General features: G+C 41.1%; 1 protein-coding gene across 3 annotated transcripts in view; it reads left to right on the top strand.

The window, feature by feature from the left end:
- The window catches only part of Anln (anillin, actin binding protein), a 63,163-nt gene extending 45,620 nt beyond the window's left edge, over positions 1-17,543 (top strand). For all 3 annotated transcript variants that reach the window (XM_052754798.1, XM_052754783.1, XM_052754790.1), the window contains 4 exons: positions 8,266-8,352; positions 10,093-10,200; positions 13,934-14,106; positions 14,631-17,543. In XM_052754798.1, coding sequence (XP_052610758.1) covers positions 8,266-8,352; positions 10,093-10,200; positions 13,934-14,106; positions 14,631-14,754 — 492 coding nt within the window. In that variant the 3' untranslated portion in view covers positions 14,755-17,543. The remainder of the gene's footprint in view (positions 1-8,265; positions 8,353-10,092; positions 10,201-13,933; positions 14,107-14,630) is intronic.
- Positions 17,544-27,570: the final 10,027 nt, after the last annotated feature.

The following is a 27,570-nucleotide window of genomic DNA, read 5'->3' as shown; positions in this document are numbered from 1 at the left end:
TATTATTTTTTAATCATGTTCAGTTAAAGCTGCTGGTTGAGTATATGTTCTGATGAATACATTGAATTTAATAATTAAAAAAACCTAATGTCCTCTTCAAACAATAGCTAATCCTTGATTTTTGGTCCATGTGTGTTTGTCTCACTAACCACTCCTGTATATTTTTGGTTTATAAATTGGAATAATTGACAATATCTATGTAAAGACAAAAATTTCATTCTGTGGGCTCTTATATGTATATGGGCATCCTTTTTCTCTTTCATAATTCTTTATAGTTTTCTTTCCAATTTCTCAATTTTTTTTCCTTATAGGTTTGCTTTAGAACTTTCTCTATATACTTTCTACCATTTGTGATTTTTGTTGTTGTTTTGTTTTGTTTTTTGAGACAGGGTGTCTCTTTGTAACAGCTTTAGCTGTCCTGGAACTTGCTTTGTAGCCCAGGCTGGCCTCAGACAGAGAGCTCCGCCTGCCTCTGCCTCCTGAGTGCTGGGACTAAAGGCGTGCGCCACTACCGCCTGCCTTTTTTAAAAAAAAAAAAAAAAGAGTTTTATTTATCCTTGGCTAGATTGGAACTTACTATGTAGCCAAAGATGACCTTCAGTTTCTGATCCATCAACCTTGCAAGTTCTGGGATTACAGCCATTGGTCTTCGTGGCCAGATACTGGATGCTGGGAATTAAACCAGCACTTCATGCATGCTAGGCAAGCTCTCTACCACTGAGCAACATTCCTGGCCCACATTTTATAGTTTTTTAAAATCTATATTTTCTTTCATATTGATTATTTTTCTGAGTACTAGTTAGAATAGAAAATTAATAACTATGTGTAAGGCTAAAGTTATTCTGACTTCTGAACTATTGGTGTGATGATTTAAAGCTGTTTTTATGTGTATGGGTGTTGGGCTATGCTGTGTGTACACCATGTGTGTACCTGGTTCCTGCAGAGGCCGCAAGGAGAGCGTTAGATCCCCACAACCACAAGTGGAGATTTCTGTGTTGTTTGAGCTGAAACCTAATTTAAATGCTGAATCCTGGCACTTCAATGATGAATCTCAGTCAGTTGCAGACTTAAACCCCTTATTTCAATGAAATCCCAAATTCTTAGCTTTATACTTTTGTGGGAAAAGGACATTCCAAAGCTCAGCTGACTTGAAGGAGCCTCTTAGCTATAGATAGAGAGATTTCCTTTAGGAAATGTCAGTTCAAATATTTTTCAAGAAAACGGTAATAAAGTGAAACAATTATAGACTGACATGATTTTGAGCTTAAAAGTAGAGTGATTAGGCTGTTGTTTTTTTTTTCTCCTTAGACGGGGTCTTTCTATGTAGCCCTGGCTGGCTGGGAACTCTATGTAGACCAGGCTGGCCTTGAACTCACAGTTATCCACCTGCCTGTGCACCAAGACACCTGGCTGATTAGGCATTCTTATCTCTTTGAAGAAATCCAGTGTATGCCTTTTGACCTATATACCTATGTCTCTCTTTCACTCTGAAATATGCCAGTGCATGATGAGTTGCATTATTTATCCTGGCTCTAGGCTACAGTTTATATCTCTTAATCATCAGTGAAGTGAGGATGGCTTAAAGAGACTCATGCTTAACAGACGAGGGCAAGAACATTTTCATCTTATGTGTTAGTAAGAAAGATTTAATCTTTCTTATATGAATGGGTATTTCCATGCTAAATGGTAACTATGCTTTAATTTGGAAGAAAATATCTATCAAACTTTTAATTAGTAGGGGTAATGTAGTTTCAGTTTTAGATGTTTAAATTTTTGTTTTGTCTGAGTGAGTGAGTGAGTGTGTGTGTGTGTGTGTGTGTGTGTGTTGTGTATAGGGTGCTGGGATTCAAACTGAGGGACTCATGCATGGTAGGTACCTTTCACCTATTTTGTCAATTTTTGCATCGTATATTTTAAACTTTCTGATGAATTGTTCCATTTATCTCTGATCTTTATTGTTTTAGATTTGTTTTTTCTTTTTTTAATAATTTATTTTTATTTCATGTGCATTGGTGTTTGGCCTGCATGTAGGTCAGTGTGAGGGAATAGATCCACTGGAACTTGTTACAGACAGTTGTTAGCTGCCATGTGGATGCTGGGAATTGAACTTCAGTCCTCTGGAAGAGCAGCCAGTGCTTTTAACAACTCCGAGCCATCTCTCCAGTCCCTAATTTGTTTTTCTTTTCTGAGGGTCTTCTCATGTAGTCCAAACTGACCTCAGATTTGTTGCGATCCTCCACCTCAGCCTCCTAAATGCTGGAACTACAGGAATAGGAGACCACAGCTGCCTCTGGTCCTTTTCGTCTTAGTTTGTGTTGTCTGATATAAACATTGTCAGAGGGCCTTGGTATGGTTGTGCTTTCTGCCTTCCCCTTACTCCTTGTCAGTCTGCTTCAAGTTCAGGTCTGAGGTACAGCCTGTTCGAGCATGTTTGTTAACTGATCTGACAAGTCTTTTCTATTTTTCCTTTTCATTGAATGCACTGTGAATGGCAGTCCTGCACCTCTGCTTGGGCCTTGCCCCGGGGATAAGGTGGTCCCTAGTTTGGCTCACCTAGCAGAGGCACACATCTTCCTGGAATTCAGTACTTCCCGTCTGTTTGCTTTTGGACTGCTTTGATGTCTTCATCTTAGCTCAAAGATGGGGAAACAAGTTTTTGATACCTTTTTTATTTTATTTTTGAGATTATAATATTATTACATAATTTCTCCCTTCCCTTTCCTCCCTTCAAACTCTTACATATACCCTGTTCTTGCTCTTTTTCAAATTCATGGCCTCTTTAATAGGCAGTCATGTTGGTGAAAATTTCTGGGTATAGCTTCTGACGTTCCTAGGAGACACATCTTACTGCAGACTCCCTGATCCTCTGGCTTTTACCATCTTTCCTCACCCTCTTCCACATGTTGCCTGAGCCTTAGGAGCGAGAGTTGGCTTGTAGATGTATCTGCTAGGCCAGGGCTCCACAACTCTGTGTTTTGGTTGGTGTAGTTTTCTGTAACGGTCTCTATCTGTTGCAAAGAGCAGTTAGTTTTTGTTGTTGTTAAGCTTACCCAGATTTTTGGGGTTTTGTTTTTGTTTTGTTTGTTTGTTTGTTTGTTTGTTTTTAATTGTTAAAGTGAAAAAAGTGTGCTTTTTGTAAGTTTTCATCTCTAAATTAGAAGTGGAGTTCTGGGCACTTAACTGTATAAATCTTCCAAACATACAGTAGGATAAATGTGGTAAACAGAATTTGGGAATAATTTTGAGGGTATTGTTTGCCCAGGGTTATTATATCAGCTGCAGTAAAGAGTGAAGAGTCATCATATGGTGCAGTAATAGATGTAGTGTGCAGATTCTTCACATAGAGACTAAACAGGGCTCCTGCAGCGGGAGTTGTGTGCTGGATCTCACTGTTGGTCTATTTCTATGTCAGGCCGACTGACTTTAGGTATGTACTCCATAGTAAAATGTCACAAGCGTAGAATGAGTACTGTCATGAACAGAGCTCTGTGTTAGGTGTATTTTAGAGCAGCTTTAAAAAACATGAGTATATCAACTACAGAGTAATTATTGTCAGGTCCCTTTTGTTCTCTTGGGGTATAATTGTATGTTTGAGGAAAATGTTTTTAGTTGGCATGTAGGTCTATAAGCTTTAGTTTTCTTCTATTTCAGGAAAAATTAGAAACATAAATTAGCAAGGGAAAAAAATAGGTTTATTTATAGCTTGGCCTAACAGGGGAAAATAGCATTTCCTATGGCAGTGTTAAATTTTTATAGAAAAAAAATGAACCTAGAACCAGGAAATACGCATATGTCAATTTGTGAGAAATTGTCTGAAATTCCCTTTGAGGAGGCAGCACCCCCTAGTGTCAGAAGTTAGTCTTTGCCTCCACCGGCTTGAGATTTGTGGGGAAATTGAAATTCTTTTGAGGCCATTGTTGGGGTCTCTTTCAGGGGTGAGTTTGTGTGTATTGTCAGAGATGCTTCTTAACTTGAAATGATTTCATATCCTGATAATCTCATCATAAATTGAATGTTCACTTAAGATACCTAAAGCTGCTCAGTGTGGCTTAGCTCTCCCTTCCGTAAACATCCCAGCAGCCTGTGCTTGGACAAATTCATCTCTCACAAACAAATCATACTGTGTAAGAAAGTAATGAATACCTCGTGTACTTTGTTGAATATTTTAATTGGTAAAAGCTTGCTGAGGACATGAGACACCATAAAGTAACAGTTGCCTCTCTGTGGCTGATGAGAAGCTGTGGCAGGTAGTGATGTCCGGCTCTGAGAGACTCACCAGTGTTGTGCCGCACCTTATTAGCCTAGGAAAGACCAAAATTCAAAGGGCAGTCTCTACTGAATGCGTGCTTGCTTTTCACACAGTTATAAATATCAAATACCATAAATTGAGTTGTTATAACTTGTTAAGACTATTTCTTATGTGTTTGACTTTCTTTCCTTCAAAACAAACGTGTTTTTCTTGTAATAAATGATGTACATGAAAGCTAATCTGCAGTAATATAGGAAGTCCGCCCACAGTTCCCTGGAGATTGACACAGGAGGAAACCTGGAGGTGATAAGAACGGATGTGACTGGGACTGTGGTCATGCTGTATATACTCAAAAGATCTGAGAACACTTTGTTCAAGGGGCAGGCAAGATGGCTTGGCTACAGCCCTTGCTGCACAAGGGCTTTGGACCTGAGTGTGTAAAGGCAGGAGAGAACGAACTCCATCAAAAGTGTGCTGTGCACACACACAAATAATAAATATATAAAATAGTCCAGATGGTAAACTGTATAAAAAATTTAAATTTAGATAACTGTAAAGACCTTATGGCAAAATTCAGTGAGTTTTGACAAGTGTACATATATTACCGTTTGGCTAACACCAAGTAGGGCATACAGCATTTCCATCACTCCTCGTAATCAGTCCCAACCACACAGACACCTGTTCTCACTTCTGCCCTCATAGGTTAGTTTCGCTCTCCGTTAAACTTCCTTTAAAAATGGAATCACATGTTTGTTCTTTAGTCAAACCTTTTTTGCTCAACATGATAGGTTTTGAGGCTTATTCATGTTATGTGTTAGGAGTTCATTGTTTCTAAAATGATCAGCTGGATATGGTGGTTCACATCTCTAATCCCAGTACTTGAGATAGAGATGGATGGACCTCTATGAGTTTAAGGTCAGCCCGGATTATATAGTGAGGCTCTGTCTTGATGATAAAAAGAAAAAAAACAAAAACAAAAAACCCTCCACACATGTACACACACAGATCTATAAATAAAAAATGATTCATTGAGTTAGAATTCATTCAACAAAAGTAGAAACTTTGAAATGAATATTTTAGTGGCACTTAATACATTCATGGCCATGTACAGCCATCATCTCTATTTCCAAGACAAACCCATGTCTCCAAAAGTGAGTTCTGTTCTTCTGTGATGACTTTGAGTTGCTTCTGTGGTTGTATGTGCATGTAATTGTATGAGTGCCTCTCTTTGAGTTTTTGGGCTTATATCCAGAAGCATGACTGGGGAGTCATAACGATAATTTGGCCTAGCCGTCTAAAGAGCCATTGGTAATATGCGGTTGTACTTCCCATGGTTCTTGTCATAGAGACAAAACCTTCCTGGGAGCTGGGAAGTGGTGTGCTGGTTTGGGACGGGCTCTACCCTCACGTCTGAGGCCTTCCTCTTGCTAGGACTAAGTTTGAGCCACTACAACCGCCCTTCTTGTGAGTCTGATTTGCATTGCCTTTGTCCTTTGGTTCTGTTGTTGAGTTCTTGGCTTTCCCAAGCACCGCATCGTTTGACTGACATGGTGTTTTTGCTTCTCAGCTGTGTGTGTAGTTCAGACATGATTTTGAGAACCAACTCCTTTGTCTCGTGCTGAGAAGAGTGATCAGTGTCATGATAGTCCTTTTTTTAAAATGCATTTGTTTACTCTGTGTGTGTGTGCTTGTGCATGCCATAGCACTTGTATGTAAGTTCAGGAACAATCTCTCCTTCCTCTGTGTGGGTCCTGGGGATGAAACCCAGGTTTAAGGCTTGGTGGCCTCTTTGTGTTGTTTGTGTTGTCTGGAGACAAAGCCTCAGGCAGCCAGGCTGGTCTTGAATTTGCTCTGCATCTGAGGATCCCAGGCTCCACCTCCCACTGCCTGGATTAAATTTGTGCCACCACTCTTGGCTATAATTCTGTTCATTGTTTTTAAAGGTTCCTATTAACACATATTAATATACATATTAGTGCATTTTAGTTTGTTTTTCTCTTACTGCACATTCACTCCAGAAACACAAGCCCCTTTTGTGACAACACCACTGAAGAAAATGTCTTCCCCTCCCCCATCAACTATTAATCTCCCTGTAAATCCTCAGGGAGGGGTGAGGCCCTATGAACACCTTTCCCTTCCTTGACAGGCCCAACCTTGCAGCGTTCCTGAAGGGGAGTCACAGCTGCTGTGAGTTCCAGAATGTGCTGCCCATGTCGTGATCCCTGAAGTTAGCACGTTGCACACCACTGCCCTCTGTCACATTAGTCCCCTTGTCTTCACTCAGTAGCCTGTATTTTGACCAGTTGTGAGTCTCTGGACTTGGTTCTTGATTTCTGAGGAACCTCTTTTCTGAAAGGCCTTTAATTTTGATGAAACCTTTTTTATTTTCATGTTACTTGTGCTTCTTATATCATACCTGACAGTTCATTGCTAGATCTATGATCATGAAATTATACTTCTGTGTTTTCTTCTAAGATATTTTGGTGATATTAGCTCTCATATTTAAGTTATAATCTATTCTGGGTTAACTTTTATGTATGTTATGAGGTTGAGGTCCAACTGCCCTGCTCAGTGGTTTGTTTTTTCTCCAACTTGACAAAAGCTAGAATCATTTGAGATTAAGAAACCTCAATTGAAGCTGGGCGGTGGCGGCGCACGCCTTTAATCTCAGCACTCAGGAGGCAGAGGCAGGCTGATCTCTGTGAGTTCAAGGCCAGCCTGGGCTACAGAGTGAGTTCCAGGAAAGGCGCAAAGCCTATACAGAGAAACCCTGTCTTGAAAAAGTTCCACCAGATTGGCTTGTGGGCAGGCCTGTGGGGCCTTTTCTTGATTGATGTAGAAGGGCAGTGGCACTACTAAGCAGCTAGTCCTGGGGTGTAGAAGACGGAAGGCTGAGCAAGCTAGTAAGCAGCACTCCTTCCTGGCTTCTGCTTCAGTTCCTGCCCCCGGGTTCTGCCCTGCCCGCCCTCAGTAAGGGACTGTGACTAGATGTGTAAGATGAAGTACATCCATTTCCCTCCAAGTCCAATGAAGACACCAGCCCTACACTTTTGCATGTGAATTTCCAGTTTTCTCAATACCATTTGTTCAAGACTGCTCTATTTCTTAGACTAGTCTTGGCAGGGTTTTCAAAAATTAATTGGCAAAAGAGCAACAAAAAATAATTGCATATCCCTGTGTGGGCTCATTTCTGGTCTCTTTAGTACCGCAGATTGAGTCAGGCCTTGTGCATGCTACCCAGGTCCTCTGCCACATCTTCAGCCCTTGCCTGGCTCTCAGTCCTGCTCCATTTGCCTGGGTATCTGTCCCTCTGCTGCTGCCATACTGGCCCCATTATTGAAGCTTTGAATTAATTTGTGACACTGGGAAGTATGATTCATCCAGGTGTTCTTTTTGATGATTTTGTATTTACAGCCCCTTGCAATTTCATATAGATTTAAGGATTGGCTTCCCCTTTCTGTGGTTCTATTTTCTTTTTTGCTATGTAATGCTGCGTTCTAGCAGTGTACACAGTTGGTCTATCCAGACTCCTCCTGAGTGTCTCCTCCTGATAAAGGAGTCAGCAGCTCTTAGTCTCAAATCTCCGTTCTTTTCTCACTTATTTGGAGCTTGGGACTTTTGTTTTTGTAAAATTCTACCTTGAATGAATTTATTCTTTTTTAAATGATTGATTTCTTTATTTTATGTGCATTGGTGTTTTGTCTGCATGTATCTGTGTAAAGGTGTCAGAAGCTGTGGAACTGGAGTTACAGTTTTGAGCTGCCATGTGGGTGCTGAGAATTGAACCCAGGTCTTCTGGAAGAGCAACTAGTGCTCTTAACCACTGAGCCATTTCTCCAGCTTCCGAATTTATTCTTTAATTAAAAGTATCTGTTGCTAAGGAACCAGTGGCTCTTTTATGCTACAGCTTTAGAATATGATTTATTTTCAAGGTATAGTGTTCTGTGTTCATGATTTGTCAAGAAATATCACACTTTGAAACACTTTTACAAATAATTTCCCCTTTTTCTTCACAGGTACCTTTTTTATCTCCTTTGGAAGGTCATATCTGTTTAAAAATCAGCTGTCAAGTGAATTCAAGTGTTGAGGAGAAAGGTTTCCTAGTGAGTACCATCCATCCCCTGTTCTTCATGACCTTCTCTTCTGTCGTCCTGAAGGAAGAAAGCCTGTGTGATTATGTGATCAATTGGTTTTGTAAGCCTTTCCCTCTCAGCCACTCACTGTGCTGATGTTGGGATATCATTCGACAAAGAAAAGGATCTCTCTACTTGCAGGAGCTTTACATTTTTTAATTATATTTATTTATCTGGGAGGTGCGCATGTATTCCACAGTGTGTTTGTGGAAGTCAGAAATCAACTTGCAGAAATTGATTCTCTCTGCCTTGTGGGTTCTGGGGATCAAACTAAGTCATGAGGCTGGCAGTAAGTGCCATTATCCATTAAGCCAACCTGCTGGCCCAGGAGGAGCTGTGAGTTTAGTATGGAGGAAGGAAGTGAGCCAACCAGCAGTGTAGGGCACACTGCTGTGAGCTGAGGGCAGGAGCCACTGGGTACTAGCTCCTAACCTGCTCAGGAAGTCAGCAGAGGGAAGGAGAGAAATGCTGCAGCTTATGAACAGTGTCCTGGGTGTCCCTTCCCTCTCTCACCCCAACCCAAAGAGAAGGAGGAGGGAGTGCTGAATATTTCAGGATAGTAAAAGCTTAGCCTGGGGACAGAGGTGGGGAATGAGGAGAAGACTGTGTATGGTCAGAGAAATGAACCAAGTAGTTTAAAGAAATTGGGCTTCATTCTAAAGCCAATTGAGTGACTATTACAGAGTTTTACCAGATGAAAATAACCACATTTGGGGTTTAGGAAAATCGCTGTGACTGGTGTGTAGAAGGTGGACTAGAGAGCAGAAATCCTGAAAGATGGGCTAGCTCACTAAGTCAGAGCCACTCCACATGAGAGATGAGAGAGACCAGCTGGGATGAGAGAAGGCTAGCATGGGTAGCTGATGGGCAGGTCCTAGTGACCTGTCTGCAGGGATGAGAAGGGAAAGGGCAGGAGAGTGCTCAGACTGATCTTGCCTTACACAAGTTGGGTGGTGGGATGCTGCTGAGAAAGGACCCTGTGTGTGTGGGGGGCGGGGGGGGACCTACTTCTCTTTCTGACACTTGAAACAGAAGTGGTGGGTTTCTTTCTACATTTTACTGTGAAAAACGGCAGCTGCCTAGAGATGTTGGCATCGTTTCACAAAGAATATACATTGGCCATCTCAATTTTGCCATTACTCTCTTATTTTTTTGTTTGGTTGCTTTTTTTTTTTTTTTTTTTTTTTTCTTTTTTTCTTTGTAAGGACTTCCATAGCACTGGTCATCCTGGAACTCACTATGGATCCACCTGCCTATGCCTCCTGAGAGCTGGGATTAAAGCATGGGCCAACACACTCAGCTCCATGCTATAGTTTTTTGCTGACACTGTTTTATCACATTTGATAATCTAACCATTCTTTAAACATTACTCAATCTCTTATCTTTTTTCAAACAATTAAAAATTCATTATAAAGAACTTGAAAATAAGAAAACATCACATAGTGAGATTCCCCAGGTCCGAAGTCTGTACATCCCTGTGAACTTCTATACCGTTTACAGTTCTGGCTGACCTTGAACTCACAGTGATCACAAGCACCACGCCTAGCTTGATCTAGATATTCTTAAATGCATTTTGATAGGGACAATCTGACTTTCATTACTGAAGTAAAAGATACAATAAACTCATACAAATAGGTTTTCACATTAAAATGTCACAGATATGGACATTTTCCTTAATTTTCTAATGTCAGTGTTTCAATTGACTTCCAGACAATATTTGAAGATGTTAGTGGCTTTGGTGCCTGGCATCGCAGATGGTGTGTTCTCTCTGGAAACTGTGTCTCCTACTGGACTTACCCAGATGACGAGAGGAGAAAGGTAAATTGACACAACTCTAGTTAGTCCTGCTGGGCTTTTGTGGTGTTCCATGAGTGAATGTCCCCTGACCCCACCCCTCCGTTCCCTTCTGTATGCATTAACAAATAACTGTTCATGATTTGCTTGTGTACCCTTCTACAACCAAAAATATGCAATAGTGATTATATATGCATCTATGAATCATTCCCTTGTTCTCCTACTTCCCCTCCTAACTAGTGCTGGAGACTGGGCCCGAGCCTTGTATTAGTATACTTACTTACTGCTTACCTGGACCCCAAGACCCTTTTTATGGATTTGTCCTTTTCAAACAAAACAAGCACTTTTATAATTAATTTTTATTTTAGAAGATATCAGATCTTTCTAAAGCAATAGACATAATGTTTTTATTAGTTGCTAAACAGCATTACATTATACTAAATAGCATTATATTATAGTCATTAAAATTATTAATTTTTAGAAAAGATTTATTTATTTTATGTGTATGAGTGTGTTGCCTGCATGTATATCTGCACCACATGTGTGCCTGGTACACATGGAGGTCAGTAAGAGGGCATCAGATCCCCCTGCAACTGGAGTACTGGTGGTTGTGAGCCACCATGTGGTTTTTGGGAACTGAACCTGGGTCATCTGTAAGAACTGTGAGTGCTCTTAACCATCTCTCTAGCCTCTAATTAAAATTATTATTTAAAAAAATATATAGTCTAAACATTTAAGAGATTCAAAAAAGCATAAAAAAATAGTTTGACGGGTGGTGGTGGCGGCGCACGCCTTTAATCCCAGCACTCGGGAGGCAGAGGCAGGCGGATCCCTGTGAGTTCAAGGCCAGCCTGGGCTACAGAGTGAGTTCCAGGAAAGGCGCAAAGCTACACAGAGAAACCCTGTCTCGAAAAACCAAAAAAAAAGATAGTTTGAGTCAACTCCTGTTACCAGTCTAGATGGGGCTCCCTGTATGACTTTCTCTTCTACCAGAGAGATTGCGCATGCTAAAAGTATGTTGTGCCTATATATTCCATAGCATTTTAGTTGTGTTATTTTAACTGCATGTTGTTAAACATTACATGTTTATTGTACATCTTGCTTTGGGGGGTTAGCATGGGATGTGGAGCTAGTCTTAGTTGGTGGATGTTGCCCTAGTTTGTTCCTTTTCCTTGAAAGTGTAGGATTCTATTGTGAGAGCATGTCACAATGAATTGATTTATTATTCTGTTTGTGCACACTTAGATTTCCACATTGCTATGTTTAAATGCACTTATGTGGCTTTTAATAGGGCCAGTGAGGTTGAAGATAGAGAGCATGGAAAACATGAACTATTATAGTTCTTGGAGCCAAGGTCATGGGAGGTGAAGAATTAACCCAAGCCACACGTCACAGGATTGGCCTTTCTCAGAGAAGGGTGTATATGTGGAGTGCACAGAGTATTGTGCACATCTAATTGGTTTTTCTCTGCTGCTAGTTCAAGTGATGCCATGGATGTTGAAATCAGTTTGTAGTTGCTGTCAGAGGTGTAGAGAGGAGCTAGGACTTGAGCCTTAAGTGAATCAGACTCAGGCACACACTGAACATACTTTTCCTGTCTGGTTAGCTTTGCTCGCAGTTGAGTCCTGCAGTTGGCACTACGTGTTCTTAGAAAAGCTTTCCGTTCCCACAGGCACTTGATATAGCACCAGCTTTTGTCAGGATGAGTGGGCTGTGCAGATTGTTCTTTGTGTTTGTGTCTGTCTATGTGTACATATACAATAACATTTATTACATGCAATTTTAGGTGAATATAGTATGATTCTCTGTGGTCATTTCAAATATTCTTGTGTTGTTTATTCTTCCTCCTACCTATTCTTCTGCACCACGTCCCCAACTAAACCTCCCCACCACTTTTTTCCTTTCTTCTTCCTATTACCTGCATCTGCTATTCCTCTGTCTGGAGGGCTTTCCTCACTCCCATGATCCATCCCCTTTGACTTTCTTGGTTTCTGTATTTACTTCAGGTCATATGCTCACAGCTGGACTTAGAACTAGGAGCCACAGAAGAGAGAGAACATACAGTGTTTATCTTTCTGGGTCTAGATTACTTCACTCTATATTTTCTGATTCCATCCATTCGTCTGTAAATCTCATGATTTCATTTTCTTTACAGCTGAGTAGTATTCCATAGTATGTGTGGACCACATTTTCATTATCCATTCATCAGTTAAAGGACATTTGTGTTGTCTCCATTTCCTAATTATTGTGAATTAAGCAGCAGTGAACATGGCAACTATCTGTGGATAGGACGTTGAGTCCTTTGGGCACACGCCAAGCAGTGGTGCAGCTGGGTCTTGTGCCTGATTTATCTGATTTACTTCTGCTACTGTGATATAATGTCTTCTAGCTTCGTTCTGTCTCATCCTTCACAAATCACAAAGTTTGGGGGGTTTGGTTTTCGTTTTTTGTTTTTTTGGGGTTTTTTGGGTTTTTTTTGGTTTGGTTTGGTTTTGGTTTTTTAAGACAGGGTTTCTCTTTATAGTTGTGGTGCCTGTCCTGGATCTCGCTCTGTAGACCAGGTTGGCCTCGAACTCACAGAGATCCGCCTGGCTCTGCCTCCCGAGTGCTGGGATTAAAGGCGTGCGCCACCACCGCCCAGCAGTTCTCTGTTTGTTTGTTTGTTTGTTTGTTTGTTTGTTTGTTTGTTTTAAAGCAGAACAATAACCCATTGTATATGTATGCCACAGTTTTCAAATAATTCCTATTTTAATGGATCCTTAGGTTTTTCCCATATCATAACTGTTGTGAATAATCCTGCAATGAGATTTCTTTGACACATTGATTTTATTTCCAGAGTAATCCCACTAATCCTAGTACAATGGTTCTCAACCTTCCTAACGCTGTGACCTTTAATACTGTTCTCATGTTGTGGTGACCCCATCCACCCCAAAATTATTTCATTGCAACTTCATAACTGTGATTTTGCTACTGTTATGAATTGTTATGTAAATATTTGATATGTAGGATGGTCTTAGGCAACCACTGAGAAAGGGTCATTCAACCCCCTGAAGGGGTTGAGACCCATAGGTTGAGAACCATTGCTATAATGGGACTATAATGGATCATATGGTAATTCTAGTTTTAAAAAATTTGAGGAACTTTCTGTTGTCTAAAATGAGTTTTTCTATATTGGTTTTTAATGATATACAATGTTTTGGGATGTGCACAGTGTATGTGTGAGAAAGCATGTTCAAATGTGTGCACATGTATGTCCGCATATGCATACATAGTCATAAGATGGTAAATAGGGTGTTTCCTAAAAGTTTATGTGGGAACATAGATTAATATTTTTGAGCATGCACCCAAACCCAAGTGGGCCAGAGCAGTCCATTGCCTGCAGTTCCTGGATTGTTTTCTTCTGTGTTTGAATAGAAACTGGCTGTTATCGGGTGTTTGATAAGGGAAAACTTGTTCCTGTTGTTTAAAGCAGATATATGTGCAGCCTGCTGCAGGTGAGGGTCCTAGGGCTGCCAAGAGGTTGTTAAGTTCATTGAGCAGAGAGGGTGTGTGTGAGACCCAAGCCTAGTGAAGTCCCAGGCTGCTAAGCCATTTCCCATGCTTGGCTGCGTCATGCCTATTTGTTTCTGGTTGTTAAATATTAAATTTTAAATAACGATTTTCTAACTTTATGCCAGCTTAAGCACTGCTTAATGCTTACTGATTTAAATAACCTTGCTTGTTTCCTACTAATACTTTCTATATTTTATTTTTAAAGAATCCCATAGGAAGGATAAATCTGGCCAATTGTATCAGTCATCAGGTAGAACCAGCCAACAGAGAATTTTGTGCAAGACGCAACACTCTGGAATTAATTACTGTCCGACCACAAAGAGAGGACGACCGAGAGACTCTTGTCAGCCAATGCAGGGACACACTCTGTGTCACCAAGTATGTACTGGTCCCGTGTTGTTTCTGTCAACTAAGGAATTGCCAGCTTTAGTCTTAGGCTTGTGGAAAATATTATTGATGGTCTGGTTGAAGGCTAGCAAGCTAAACAAAGAGCAGCTTGAGGAAAGGATTCCCCTTTCCCAGATGACCCTAGTTGTACCAGGTCAGCAAAAAGACTGCCCAGCACAGATGCCCAAGAGAGCCTGAAGATGGTCTTCAGTGAGTGGGTTGTGATGAGGGATGGAGATTAGAGCGTGACACAGTCTACTCATCCTGTTGTTGCTGGATAGAACTATGGGGATGTCCCAGTCACTCAATGAGACCTGAGCTTCCATCTCAAAATCCAAGAACACTAAGAAACGAGTGTGAGCTATGGTTAGTTAACCAGACCAAGAGTGACAGTGTTCTGTTGTGCTCTTCCCGGTGGGGCTCTTATCTTGGTTTGTAGGGATTTGTGTTCTCCTAGCAAGGGTGTGGGGGCATGGAATGGTGGGAGGGAGACTGACTTCTGCTTACCCTTGCAGGAACTGGCTCTCTGCTGATACTAAAGAGGAGCGGGATCTCTGGATGCAGAAACTCAACCAGGTGATTGTTGATATCCGCCTCTGGCAGCCTGATGCTTGCTACAAGCCCGTTGGGAAGCCTTAAAGTGTGGGAACTTCCGCATCGTGGAGAGGCTTCGAGAGCTGTGTCAAAAAGTGTCTTAAGAAGACATAGTTAGGAGCATCAGATTTACAAGTTGTATTTTATGCTTTAAATGTAAAAGGGTCTGTGCAAATATTCACTACATATGCAGTATTTATATCTTTTCTATGTAAAACTTCACCCAGTTTCTCTTGCATTCATAAGTGTTTGACAGTCGATTCATGAGTCTCATTTTCTAGAAACCTAATTAGCCAGTTTTTCATGACAAAAAAAAAAAATCTTAATCAAGTTCTGAGTTGTCCTTTGGAGCTTTGCTTTTGAGGTATCAAGGTCCCCCTCGGTCACAAACAGAAACCTCTGGTTTGATGATTCCCTCTCCAGCCTCAGTGGTTTTTTAAAAAGGTTGTGATCATTCATGGCTCATGATATGACTTGTTGCTATAGTACTGAATACACTCTCAAAGAGTTTTGCAGAAACATGTTTAGTGATAGGATGAGAAAAGACAACAAAAGCTTATTAGTTTAATATGGACTTGGGGCTACTTTCTGAAGAGATGTGGAGATAGTGACACTATGTGATATTTGGAGCTAAGTGTTTTGTATAGAAGCATTAAAAATCACATGGCTTGCATTCACTCCGTTTCTATTTATGCAGTGTGGTGCACATTTTCATAGTATTCAAGCTTTATTAAATAGTTATTTTTTCATCTAGCTTAGGGATTCCTCATATTAACATATTAATTTTTCCTCTTATCATAAGAACAAATATAAATTGAAGAACATTTACATAAAAAGATTTAAACTTTTACCAAGCTGCTGTGAACTACTACTTTGCTTGCCAAAGTTCTTGTCTTTTTCTTTCCTTTCAAATCCATCTATGACAGTTTCTAGAAGTGTTTTGAGATCATTGAAAAAATAGTAAGCCATATTACCTCTAAAAGCCCAATACCTTCTTGCAATTTAGAAATGTTGAAATACATGGCTTCAGTTTTTAAATACAGTTTGAATTTCTTCTCTGACTGTTAATTATTGATGGTTTCATTTATAAACACTAAATCCTATCACCTGCCATTATATTTCTTACTCATCTAAATGTGGTTTTTCTTATGTATATTACAAAAATATTTTATGACTGCCTACATAAATAAATAATTGTAAATGGTCAAAAGAATCATTTAAGAAATGCTGTGTGTGGTGTAATTGCTGGGTATGTCTTGGTTGCACTTGGAGCATTGTGTTGACAGTACCCTCCATGTTTTCCTCTCCAGCCTAATGCTTCCCTTACTGAACATATTTGGTGGTGGGGTTAAATGAGCAGGGATTCCCAGAACGTGGTGAAGGAGTGTGTATGTGGAGAGGCAGTGAATGAGACTGACAGTGATCAGCAGCTAGAACAAGGGACGAACTGAATGGGACTGAGGAGGTGGTTCTTTATACTACTGTTGATTTTCAAATAGTCATTGCCTGTTGTGGTACAGAAATGAAAGAGGCACTACAAAGTTAAAACCAAATGTCTTCTCTTGTTCTCAGACCTACTTTTTTCACTTTTGTGTGTTTGCTGGAGCCTGCCAACAGTCAGCTGGGTATCTGGTTGAGGGCGTGAGGATTGTAGAGACAATGAAGAAGACAGAACAGAGTTGAGAGGTCTGCCGGTCAGTGCCGGACAGTCCTGAGTTTATTTCACAGCCAGCTTATGTACAGTCTTGAAGGACAGAGGTAGAACAATGCACAGCACAGGCATTCAACCACTGTCTATCCTGCCTGTGTCAAGGAGCAGGCAGTTTCATTTTCTATCTCAGCGTATCTCTAGCTGTCAGCAGCAGCCTGCATCTAGCTAGATAGTATGTTCTTTCCCATGGGCTAATCAGGTCTTTCTCACAGCCCTGGAGCAAACAAGCTTGAACTCTGTTGACTCAGAATAGACTTCAGATTCAAACTGGAAAACTGAGTCAGTTGTGGGCTCCCACATGTATTGCATGCATATTTGTTACAAATATATATAGTCTTTTGTACAGAAATGTTCCATATATACTGTTTATAATGTAAAGAAAAAAAACAAGTATGTCTTAAAGCTTGTCTGATTTTCATATATATAATTTTATATATGGAATTCAATTTTAGAAGTTTAGTGTATATGTTGCTTACTTTTAATGGTTAATGAAACAGTCTAAAATCACCTCAGTTAGAGAATCTTTTTGGTTTTTCGAGACAGGGTTTCTCTGTGTAATAGCCCTGGCTGTCCTGGAACTTGATTTGCAGACCAGGCCTGGCCTCAAACTCACAGAGATCCACCTGCTCTGCCTCTCAGGTGCTGGGATTAAAGGCGAGTGCCACCACCACCTGACTTGAGTAGGGAATCTTAATGAGGAACTGTCTAGATGAGGTTGGCCTGTGAACATTCTGTGGGGGACATTACTGTGTGTGTGTGTGTGTGTGTGCATTAGTGTAAGCATGTGCATGCACAGGAGGACATCGAATTCTCTGGTGCTGAGAATCAAACTCGAGTCTTGTGCAAGAGCAGCAAGCACTCTTGAGCACTGAACCATCTCTTTAGCCCCGTGAGTGTTGTTCTTTATTGGGTTTAATTGAAGTGGAATGTGGGGCAGCACCATTTCACATACATGCCGGTCTCTGGACTGAATAAAAGAGACAGCTGAGCCCTAGGGTTCAGGAATTACTTCACTGCTCTCTGCTCTTGACTGACTAGCGTCTTCAAGTTCTGCAGCCTTGGCTTCCTAGCAGTGATGGACTGAAACCTGGGATTGTGATCCAATAAATTCTTTCTCACTTGGGTTGCCTTTGTCAGGGTGTTTTATCACAACAGGAAACAAAACCAAAACAAGGTGATTATGGAACATCAAGTTGGAAACATTAACAAGCAGCAGAAAATATGACTGATGATTCATTGTTTTCTGCTTAGAGGTTCTTTGTTAAGCAATTCAACAGATAAGAACATTCTGGAAGTATGATGTGGAAAGAGAAACCATAAGAAAAGAAACACTGTTCTTCTGGTAAAACATAAAAAGGAACAGCCAACATTTGTTTTTTGTGAAAGAACAGTAATTGAGTCTGGAAGATGAAAAGCACCTTGAGGTCCTGACCAAACTGCTAAGGTAGACTGATGGAAAGGAGAACTCCCTGAGGCAGCCAATTCAGTGAATGGTTCTGACAAAAGTCTCTTACAGTAACATCCACAGACGGAGAGATGATAGACTTGATTGCATTAATAAAATACCTTTCTGAAAAGTAGTGGAAAGGTGACAAGATTTAACAAACGTGTGTGTGTGTGTGTGTGTGTGTGTGTGTAAGAGAGGCCATGTATGAAAATAAATGAAACTATTATATATAATATGTTAACATGTGCTAATAAAATACTTTAAAACTCCTTCCTTACATATATCTGTAGATAAGGTAAACACAAAAGGTGATTATTCACAACATAATAAAGAACTAATGTGTAAAATATAAAAGACTGGCTATCATTGAGCATTTATTGTGTATCAGGTTATCCTTGGTGTTGCATGCATTATTTTACCAACCTAATAAAATAAACATTAACACTAAATTAACATTTCTGGAACATTGCAAGTGACAGATATATGTAACCCTCATGCTCTGTTCCAGAATCCACAGGATTCACCATTTCTTTGTGATAGTTCTCAAATTAGTGAGGAAAAGAAAATTTAACCTAGGTAAATAATGTTATTGGTAAGTGAACATACACAAACAAAGATCCAACAAATGTAAAAATAATAAATTAACAGAAAAATACAAATTTAAATGGCCATTGTTTGGCTGTAAACTCTTCCACTGCTGGTGAGAACAAACTGATAGAGCTTTCTTGATAAGAACTGGTAATGTCACTGGTTGTGAAAATGGTAAAATAACCTAGGAATCAATAAAGTTACAAATTCAAAATAATCTACAAAGCATTAAGGAATTAGGGCATACTTTTTCTACAAAATACTGCATAGTGTTAAAAAAAAAAAAAAAAGACTGAATTAGGCCCATATTCATACTGATCTGGAAAATTTTCCAGGACATCTGGAAAGAGGGATGTGTGGTCAACATGGAAGTGGGATGCTGACAACTGATGGAATATGGGAGGACCCACTGCAGTTTTCCCATGGGAACGGGGTTGGGATCTGATTCCGTATCAGGCTGTTTCATAGGATTACAGTGAGAATATTATCATTGTATTGAATATTTGCATTGAATATTTTGTACATGGATTTGGGAACACTTTAGAAATTAGAATGAAAAATTGAGTGAGTGTAGAGCCTGGCTGTGGCTCTGAGGGGAGTAGCCAACTGGAATTGAGTGGGCAAACACTGAAGGCAGGCTATTTTTGGAAGCAGAAATGGCTGTTACAATGCTGACAGGAGAGAACCAAAAGTAAAGAAAAACATGAAAATACTGTTGAAGGATTAATGTGGGATGCCGGGTATAAAGAATGTTGTGGCTTAGGAAGTAGGTAGAGTCCAGAACCCAGTAGCCACCCTTTATTGAGAACTGAGTACCCACACTTACAAGTCTTGAGGGCCAGGCAGCTGTGGAATAATCTGTAGGCCCTACTCTTCCCGGTCCATGAAATGGTGGGAACCACCTCGAGGCAGGGAGAATTGCAGTGTGAGGTAATGCACATCTGTTTGCAAGTACAAAGTCAGGCACAACCAACCTCAGCTGGTAAAGAGACTGCAAAGGTCTCTAGGCCAGAGATCTACAGTCCCTAAAAGAAATTATACTCCCAAGAGACCCTCAACCCTAAGAGACCATCTTCCACCTCCCTGGTTTTCCAGTTGATATCTGCATCTTTCATCAAGCGGAGTGTGGCAGTGCTGAGACAGAGAGAACATGGATTAGAGAACAGCCTGGGCTACAAATCCAGCCTCTGTCACACAAATTTAAAGATTTTAACATTTCAATGTACCCAGTCATGTACGATGCAATTCCATCATTTTGGGAAGATTAACATTAAATGTTGCATTCTTTTGCTCAAACTAAAATAATCTAAGTGCAATTGCAATTTGATTGTCCCAGCATCTACTAAAAAAATACATAAATGACCGGGCAGTGGTGGTGCACACCTTTAATCTCAGCACTCGGGAGGCAGAGCCAGGCAGATCTCTGTGAGTTCAAGGCCAGCCTGGGCTACAGAGTGAGTTCCAGGAAAGACGCAAAGCTACATCGAGAAACTCTGTCTCGAAAAATGCAATCTCTTTCTAAAGAAGAAAGGGGATAGTATAGATATGATAGGAAGAAAGGGTAGATTATTGAACTTTTAAAGAGCAACAACTTGTTTAAAATGTTTTACATTGGTATAGATTTTAGTTAATTGATACAAATTTAAAGCTAATTTTGTTATACTGTATGTATATTTCTACTCTTGTTTAAGGTATTCTGTTTGTACAGCTCATTTAAATTATAATGGATAATTAAGAAATACAGATTAATAATTAGTCTTCTGTGATAGTCAAACTTATAGTCATGTTAAGTTTTCTAGGTATACATAGATATATTTCAGTAAGGTAGGTAATCAAACACTTCAAAGACCTACAGAATATGGCATTTAAAATGTTTTAAAAACTTAGTCTGCTCCCGGCAGCACTGATTTACTTCAGAGAGGAAGATGGGCATCGAAGACACACCATATGGAGTTTATCTTCTTCTTGGCAAAAATAACCATTTGGGCAAGAAACTGTTCTTGCCTGGACTGTTTGACAAAATGTTATATCGACTGGACATGCAGGACCCATAGGAAGGTGACCACTGAACTTTGCAAGGCAAGATGGTCCTTCAGGTTCCCGATTCACAGAAGAAACTGCCAGACATTCTACAGGACACAGAGAAAAGTGACTGAGAGACTAGCCCTATAGGCTGAAGATGGATGCCTCAATGTTACAGAGGAACTTTGGATGACTGTCCAGGCTGGCAGCTGTCTCTGTCATTCTAGATTTTTTGGAAGTTGCTTACAATGCTCTTCTTGTTTACTTAGGTACTATTGTAGTCTTCTGAGGTCTTTGATGTAGTTGAAGACTAGATATAATTTTCCTTAGTTCTGATAAGATAAATTAGATATGAAACTTTAGACTCACAAATATAGGATAGATAGAAATTTTTTTCTTTAATTTTACAAAATACAAATAGACTAGATATTATAACATTCTTGCTTGATAACTTTTGTAATAAGTAATTTTAATAGGTTAAAGTTAAAATCTTCCTTTTGTTTAGACAGAAAAGGGGAAGTGATGGGGGAATGTCTTTCTGTACGCTGTGAATATGTGTTGGTCTGATTGGTTGATAAATAAAGCTGTTTGGCCTATGGCAAGGCAGCTTACAAGCAGGTGGGAAATTCAAAGAGAGAACCAGGAAGAAGGCTGGGATAGACACTGCCAGTTGCCGCCATGAGAAGCAAGATATAAAAGTACCACATGGCAAAGTACAGATTTATAGAAATGGGTACGTTTAAGACATAAGAACTAGATAGCAAAAAGCCTACCATGGCCATGGTTTAAAATTAATATTAGCCTGTGTGTGTTTATTTTGGTCCAAGTGGCTGTGGGACTGGTGGGTGAGAAGAGATTTGTCCTGACCATGGGCCAGGTGGAACACGGGAAAACTTTCAGCTACACCCTGGAGACACTAAAACATGGATTGGACTACCATTTTCTATTTCATCTCTATGTGACCCTTGTGATCCATTTCTGTGTTATTTTTGTTTGTGTGGATGGTTCTGGGGATGGAACCTAGGAATTTGTGCATGCTGGGGAAAGTACTAGGCCACTGAGCCACACCCCAGTCTTTCTAACAACAACAACACATTTTTATTCGGTAAAAGGGTCTGATTGTAGCTCAAGCTGCCCTTGAACTTGTGGTCCCACTTTAACTGGCCTGTCATAAGGGTGGGCTTCTATCCCTGTGATTCAGACTTCAGTTCCTCATGAATTCTCATACTTCCTGATATCTTGAATCCTAATATTTTTAACTTCCCTAATACCAGTCTCCATAGAAACCCTGTTTCTGTATTGGCTGAACCTACATAGAGGGATATCAAGAATTCTCGTTTCTCAAGCTCAAGTGTGGGTTCTCTATAGTGAGAGAGTAGGAACCAGACAGATCCCTGGAAGGGACAGGGGCTACAGATAAATAATAAAGATGACAGACTTCCACCTTCTTTACCATCCTGACCTGAGATAAAGGCCTTGCAGGCTTTTCCTCGTGTCAATGGGGCCTCTTTTCTGGCTTACTGCTCCAGGCCACTTGAGCATCTTAAACATGTTCAAGACCAGTCCTGAACAAGTTGATCTAATACTGTGGGCCTATCCAAGCCCCTTTCTTCTAAGTGGACCAGTCAGAAATGAGAGGAAGAGGATCCATTCAAAGCAGCTTAAAACCTCCATCCCTCCAGTGGGAAAATGGACTTTGGTTTCTAAGTCCCCTCCCTGCTCTGTTGGACTCTCTTTCTGAGTACTTTGCTGTGTGTGCATTTCTTCACCTGTAATAAAGCTTGTTACCTCTTACTGCCTGCTATGTCTGAGATTTTCTTGCCTTTTAACTCTTTAATTGGTGAGAAAAACAAACCCAATCAAGACTCCTAGATGGAAACAATAGCTCTGAACATCTGGTTCAACCTAGTTCATAATTCTGTGTCCCTAGGACACCATAGTCTACTGATTCTCTAACACACATATCTGCACCATTAGACACTGTCCCCTGGCTTCCCATTGCCTGTACCTTTTAGTGTTTGTCCTTTATGCTTTAGAACCTTTGGTCCCAAGCTCCAGGGGTTATCATATCTGGGTTTCGGGGTGTTGTAGCCTATACTAGTAAGGCTATCTTACATGTATCACAGGAGCATCAAGTTCTTTTATGTTTCCCAACTACTTGAAGCCCTGTCTGTCTACGTTTTGAGCTCTCAGTTACCTTAGAAGCCCCCCACATGGCTCTGACTCTTGGTAGTTTACTCACCCTGGTAGTAAATCAGTTCTGGCCTGACCTGGTCAGGCCATCTTGAGTCCTGGGGACCTTAAGGATGTCACAGTTGATGCTTCTGGGAGCCCATGTGAATGTTGGGGTCCTCATCAGTGTCATGCCTGCCAGGGTACTTACTGAATAGTAGTAGAACACAGTGGCTGCTGTGTACTTGGGCCAGGATTTGCAAGTACATAGGACCTTGTCCTAATTAGGGCTTCTATTGCTGTCAACAAACACCATGACCATGGCAGCTCTTTTTTTTGTTGTTTTTTCGGGACAGGGTTTCTCTGTGTAGCTTTGCACCTTTCCTGGGACTTGCTTTGGAGACCAGGCTGGCCTTGAACTCACAGAGATCCACCTGGCTCTGCCTCCTGAGTGCTGGATTAAAGGCCTGTGCCACCGCCGCCGCCGCCGCCGCCGCCGCCGCCGCCGCCGCCGCCGCCGCCGCCGCCGCCACCGGTGACAACTTTTATAAGGAAAAACATTTAACTGGGGTGGCTTACATTTTCAGAGGTTTAGTCCATTATCATCATGGTGCAACATGGTGGCATGCAAGCAGACATGAGGCCAGAGAAGGAACTGAGAGTCTTACATCTTGACCCACAGGCAACAGGAAGTGGTCTGAGACACTGGGCATGACTTGAGTATATATGAGACCTAAAAGCCCACTCCCCCCACAATGACACATTTCCTTCATCAAGAACACATTTACTCCAGCAAAGCCACACCTCCTAATAATGACACTCTTTATGAGTTTATGGGGGCCAATTACATTCAAACTACCACAGAACCCTATCTCTGATTCTTGCCCACCATGAAATAGCCAGAGGTGGTGGCCAAGACTTGGAAAGCTGCCCATTGAACTGAGGGGACTGTGGTCAGCAAGGACAGTAAGGAGTACTTATACAGTAGTTTCCTCTAAATTTAAACATTCCTTCTAGGAGAGGAGGGAGGCTCAAGAGACTCAAACGGTAAACAGAGCCAGTGAAAGAAACACTTTATCCCTGAACCCAGAAGCAAAGAAACATGCCCTGACTCTGAAACCAGTGCCAAAGAAACACACTTTGTCCCTAGGATCAGAGCCAGTCAAAGAAATATGCCCTGGCCGTAGAATTAGAGCCAAAAAGCTAAGAAAGGCCAGTGGAAAAAGCAGTTTGGCTCTGATATCAGGACCATCTCTGCCCCTGACCAATGAAACCAACCAATCCCTGAGGAGGAGAAACTAACCAATCTCTGAACAGAAATCTTCTCCCTGGAGAAACTCCACCCCTAAGAAACCCTATATAAACCACCCTGCCTGTTCAGTTGTGGGCTGTTCTCTCCCACCCTGGTAGAGGCAGATGCTCTCCTGGACTACTCCTTCCCAAATAAATCTTTCTCAAAAGAATTTGGGTGTGAAAATCTTCATTCACCTGTGCAGATGTCCCTTAGGGGACTGAGCAGAAAAAACCTTGCAGAGATTCTCTTAGAGGACTGAGCAAGGTGGAGCAGAAAAAGTAACAACTTTTCTCTAGAGTCAGGGAGATTGCTACATTTCTGCAGGGGTTTCCTCTTTAGCAGAGTGAAGCAAAAGAAGCAACATCTTGGGCTGTAGAAAAGAATCAGAGATCTGCTGAGAAGCCCCCTTAAGTGGGGGCTGAGCAAAGCTAGGCTGTAGTGGTTCTCCAGGAGAGGAGCAGGGTTGCTATATCCTGCAGTGCACCCCTCCACACCGCACCCCAACTTAAGGTATATCTATATATACCTTTCCCTCCAGAGCTGAACTATCCCATTGCAGCTCCAGCCACCAGAGCTGTCCTAGCAGCTCAAGGTATAGCCGAGCAGTCAGGATACCTTTGCCCCAGAGTTGCAACACTCGCTTACAGATTACCTCTCCAGACACAATAAAGTAATTGATTCTTTCTTTATAACTACAATTTACAGCCTGTCAACAAAAGGGTTGCCTGAGAAAATGTGCTCTTTGCTTGCACATGACAAGCTACTTAGATATATTTCACGTGAGTTGTTGGGATGGCTGTTTTTAATCATATCTTTACCTATAATCATTCACTTGAGAAATGGAATGTGACCTCTCTGTGACTCCTTTATTTCCTGAAAGAGTTTGTTGGGGGTACATAAGCTATAGAAAGACAAGAGAGAACGGAACAATGAAGTAGAACAAAGATGAACAGAGTACTGAAGGAGAAATCCATGCGGAGAGAGCATGAGTAGCTTCTTTCCTTAAACCCCCAGATAGGAAAGTCTCAGTCCTGCCAGCGCTGTAGATTCCTTTCAGCCCTGTGTGCTGCCTGGGGGCTGGTTCCCTCAGGCCGTGATTGTGCCTAACAAGATCTTCACTGGCTAGACTTGAGGATGTCTACCTACATGAAAGCCTTCACCTGAAATCAGCATGTGCTTGCAAGTGGAAGCAGACGATCTGAAGAATTTAATGAATAGGTGCCCTCCTCCCAAAGAAAAGAAATCAAATTGTAAGACAATACAATATTATAATTGACTTTTTTCTGCAGGTCATTTATTTTATATTCATTTCTTTTATGCTTTGCCAGCATGTAAGTATGTATACCACATACATGCCTGCTGTCCTTAGAGGTCAGAAGAGTGTTGGATACCCAGAACTAGAGTTATGGATGATTGTAATTCATTATGTGAGTGCTGGGAGTCAATCCCAGAACCTCAATATCCCAGTTTATACTTGGACCATGTGAAAATACGGAAAATTATTATGTGTTTTGATTTTCAAGGTTAGGGCACAGCCTTTGTTGAAGGTATGTGTCTACTCATCTACCCGGCCAAAAGAAGATGCAGTAGACACCTCACATAACACTGTGCCTCCTCCCCAGTGTGTGAGGCAATTCCCTTGTCTTCCATCCCCTCTTGAATGACCACAAGGGAAGGAGAAGCCTCTTGGGCGGGTTGAATTTACCAACCTAAGCATGATTGCCTGTATCCTGTCCTCCCTCATGAGTGACCATGAGAAGTAGAGCCCATCAAACTAGTACCATTTACCCAGCACTGATTCTTCCTGCAATTGCCTGAGAACCAGCAGCAGCACACTGCTCAACCTGGAGTTATTCAGCAAAAGCCAAGGCCCCAAAGTTAATGGGAATTGGGGGTAGCATGTGCAACCCAACTCCAGAGTTTCCTTGGTCATCGAGGACTAGTGTTCTGGCTGTGGGGGTCAGAGTCTGTGAGGTTCCTGGACTGGAGGCATCAAGCTTTAACTTTTTTTTTCCATAGAAAGGGAATTTTTGCCTCTCATCAGATATGGCATTAATTTCCTTTCTATAAGAATCTGGAATGTTCAGAAGGAAACTATAAAGAAGGAGGTACATATTCTGGCCATAAGACGTTGGAGGCTCAGTGGCTGCAGGGGAATCTGTGTTCCCTTCAGAACTCAGTAGATGCTTTATATAAAATAATGCCTCAAAATCAAAAGAACTGTTGTTGAGATCAGCTATGACTTCCTTAGTCTGATATAGGAAATAAAATGACCCTGTCACGTGGCAATGGGGATACTCAGAAAACATTATACAAGCATGGCCACCCCTTTTGATAAAATAAAATTAAAAAAACAGTACCTGATTTAGGTTGGCCCAGATGTAGCAGGACAGAGAACAGTGAGGAGCAATGGGACAAGGCACTGTGTGGTCCTAACCCAAGGTGAGTCCATGCCTTCCTTACCACAGCAGTGAAGGAAGCTCAGTTGCCATGGAGAGTTCCAACCATGTCACATGGACCTCATTTTGATACAAGCTGCTGAAGGGCGGAAGAACTGGGAGGGACAAGGAAGGATGTTCATTTGTATTGGTAGCCACAGAGGAACTGGGAGGGAGAAAATACCCAGAGAGAGGCCTTGTCCTCACGTGAGACTTGCGTTTAGTGATCTATTGTAACTTGAGATTGGATTATTTTAAAATGTCCTCCTCGAATTCACTGTAGACTCGGTGGGTAGCAAGTTCTGGGTTTTAGGATGCTCTGTGCACGGTATCTCTGTGTGCTGCCCATTGCTGCCGTGGTCCAGCCACAGCCTGGGTCCAAGTCCTAAGACAGGAAGAGGCTTCAGCGCAAAGAAATGCAGTAGTGTCGGACCACCAGATGAGTTTCACACAAGTGGCCAGCCCGAATCGCTTGAGCCATCTTCATTTATACTTCAAAAACAAACATGTTTTTCCCACCCTCCAGCATTAACCTCTAGTAAAAACAAATACGTCAAATATGTTTTTCCCCCAACTTTTACATCAAAACATCTTTTAAACCAAAAACAACGCTCAGCATTTTGCTAGCTTGGTTAAATATCAAGCCAGGCACATCCTGTCCTTACAAAGCTAAAAGGTGACAAACATAGGTACACATTTTCAGGAACTACAATATTGTTCAAAACAACAAAGCGTATTTACAGAAATAGGGTGATTTGCATAAGCTGCTTACATACAGTCAGCCTGTACTGCTTTAACTGCCCCTTACCTTTTGCTGCCTCTGATCCTGTCAGCACTGAATCAGAGCAATTCCCAGGGTCTGGAGTGACAGCTGGACCGTGGGGCAGTGCAGAATACTGCTGGGACCACCCAGCTTGTATGCTCTCTTCTTTCTCATAATGTTGATAATTCTCTTGGTGGTTTTTAGTGTCACTTTGTCAGTCATGCACGGACAGATGTGATCATTCCTGGAAATCTCTTTTTTTTTTTTTTTCTCGAATATTTTCACCTAAAATTCATTGGAAACTGATGATGCTTCTCAGGTTTCTTATCTGGGGTCACATGTTTTGCAGGTTACATCAGATTTAAGAAACAGAAAATTATTTTTAAATATAAAATTACTTTTGTAAAGTGTGGACGTTTAACATAA

The sequence above is a fragment of the Peromyscus californicus genome, unplaced genomic scaffold, assembly GCF_007827085.1.
Source record: "Peromyscus californicus insignis strain IS unplaced genomic scaffold, ASM782708v3 Scaffold_11__1_contigs__length_118956290, whole genome shotgun sequence".
NCBI lineage: Eukaryota > Metazoa > Chordata > Mammalia > Rodentia > Cricetidae > Peromyscus > Peromyscus californicus.
This window is presented reverse-complemented; position numbering and strand designations above follow the sequence as displayed.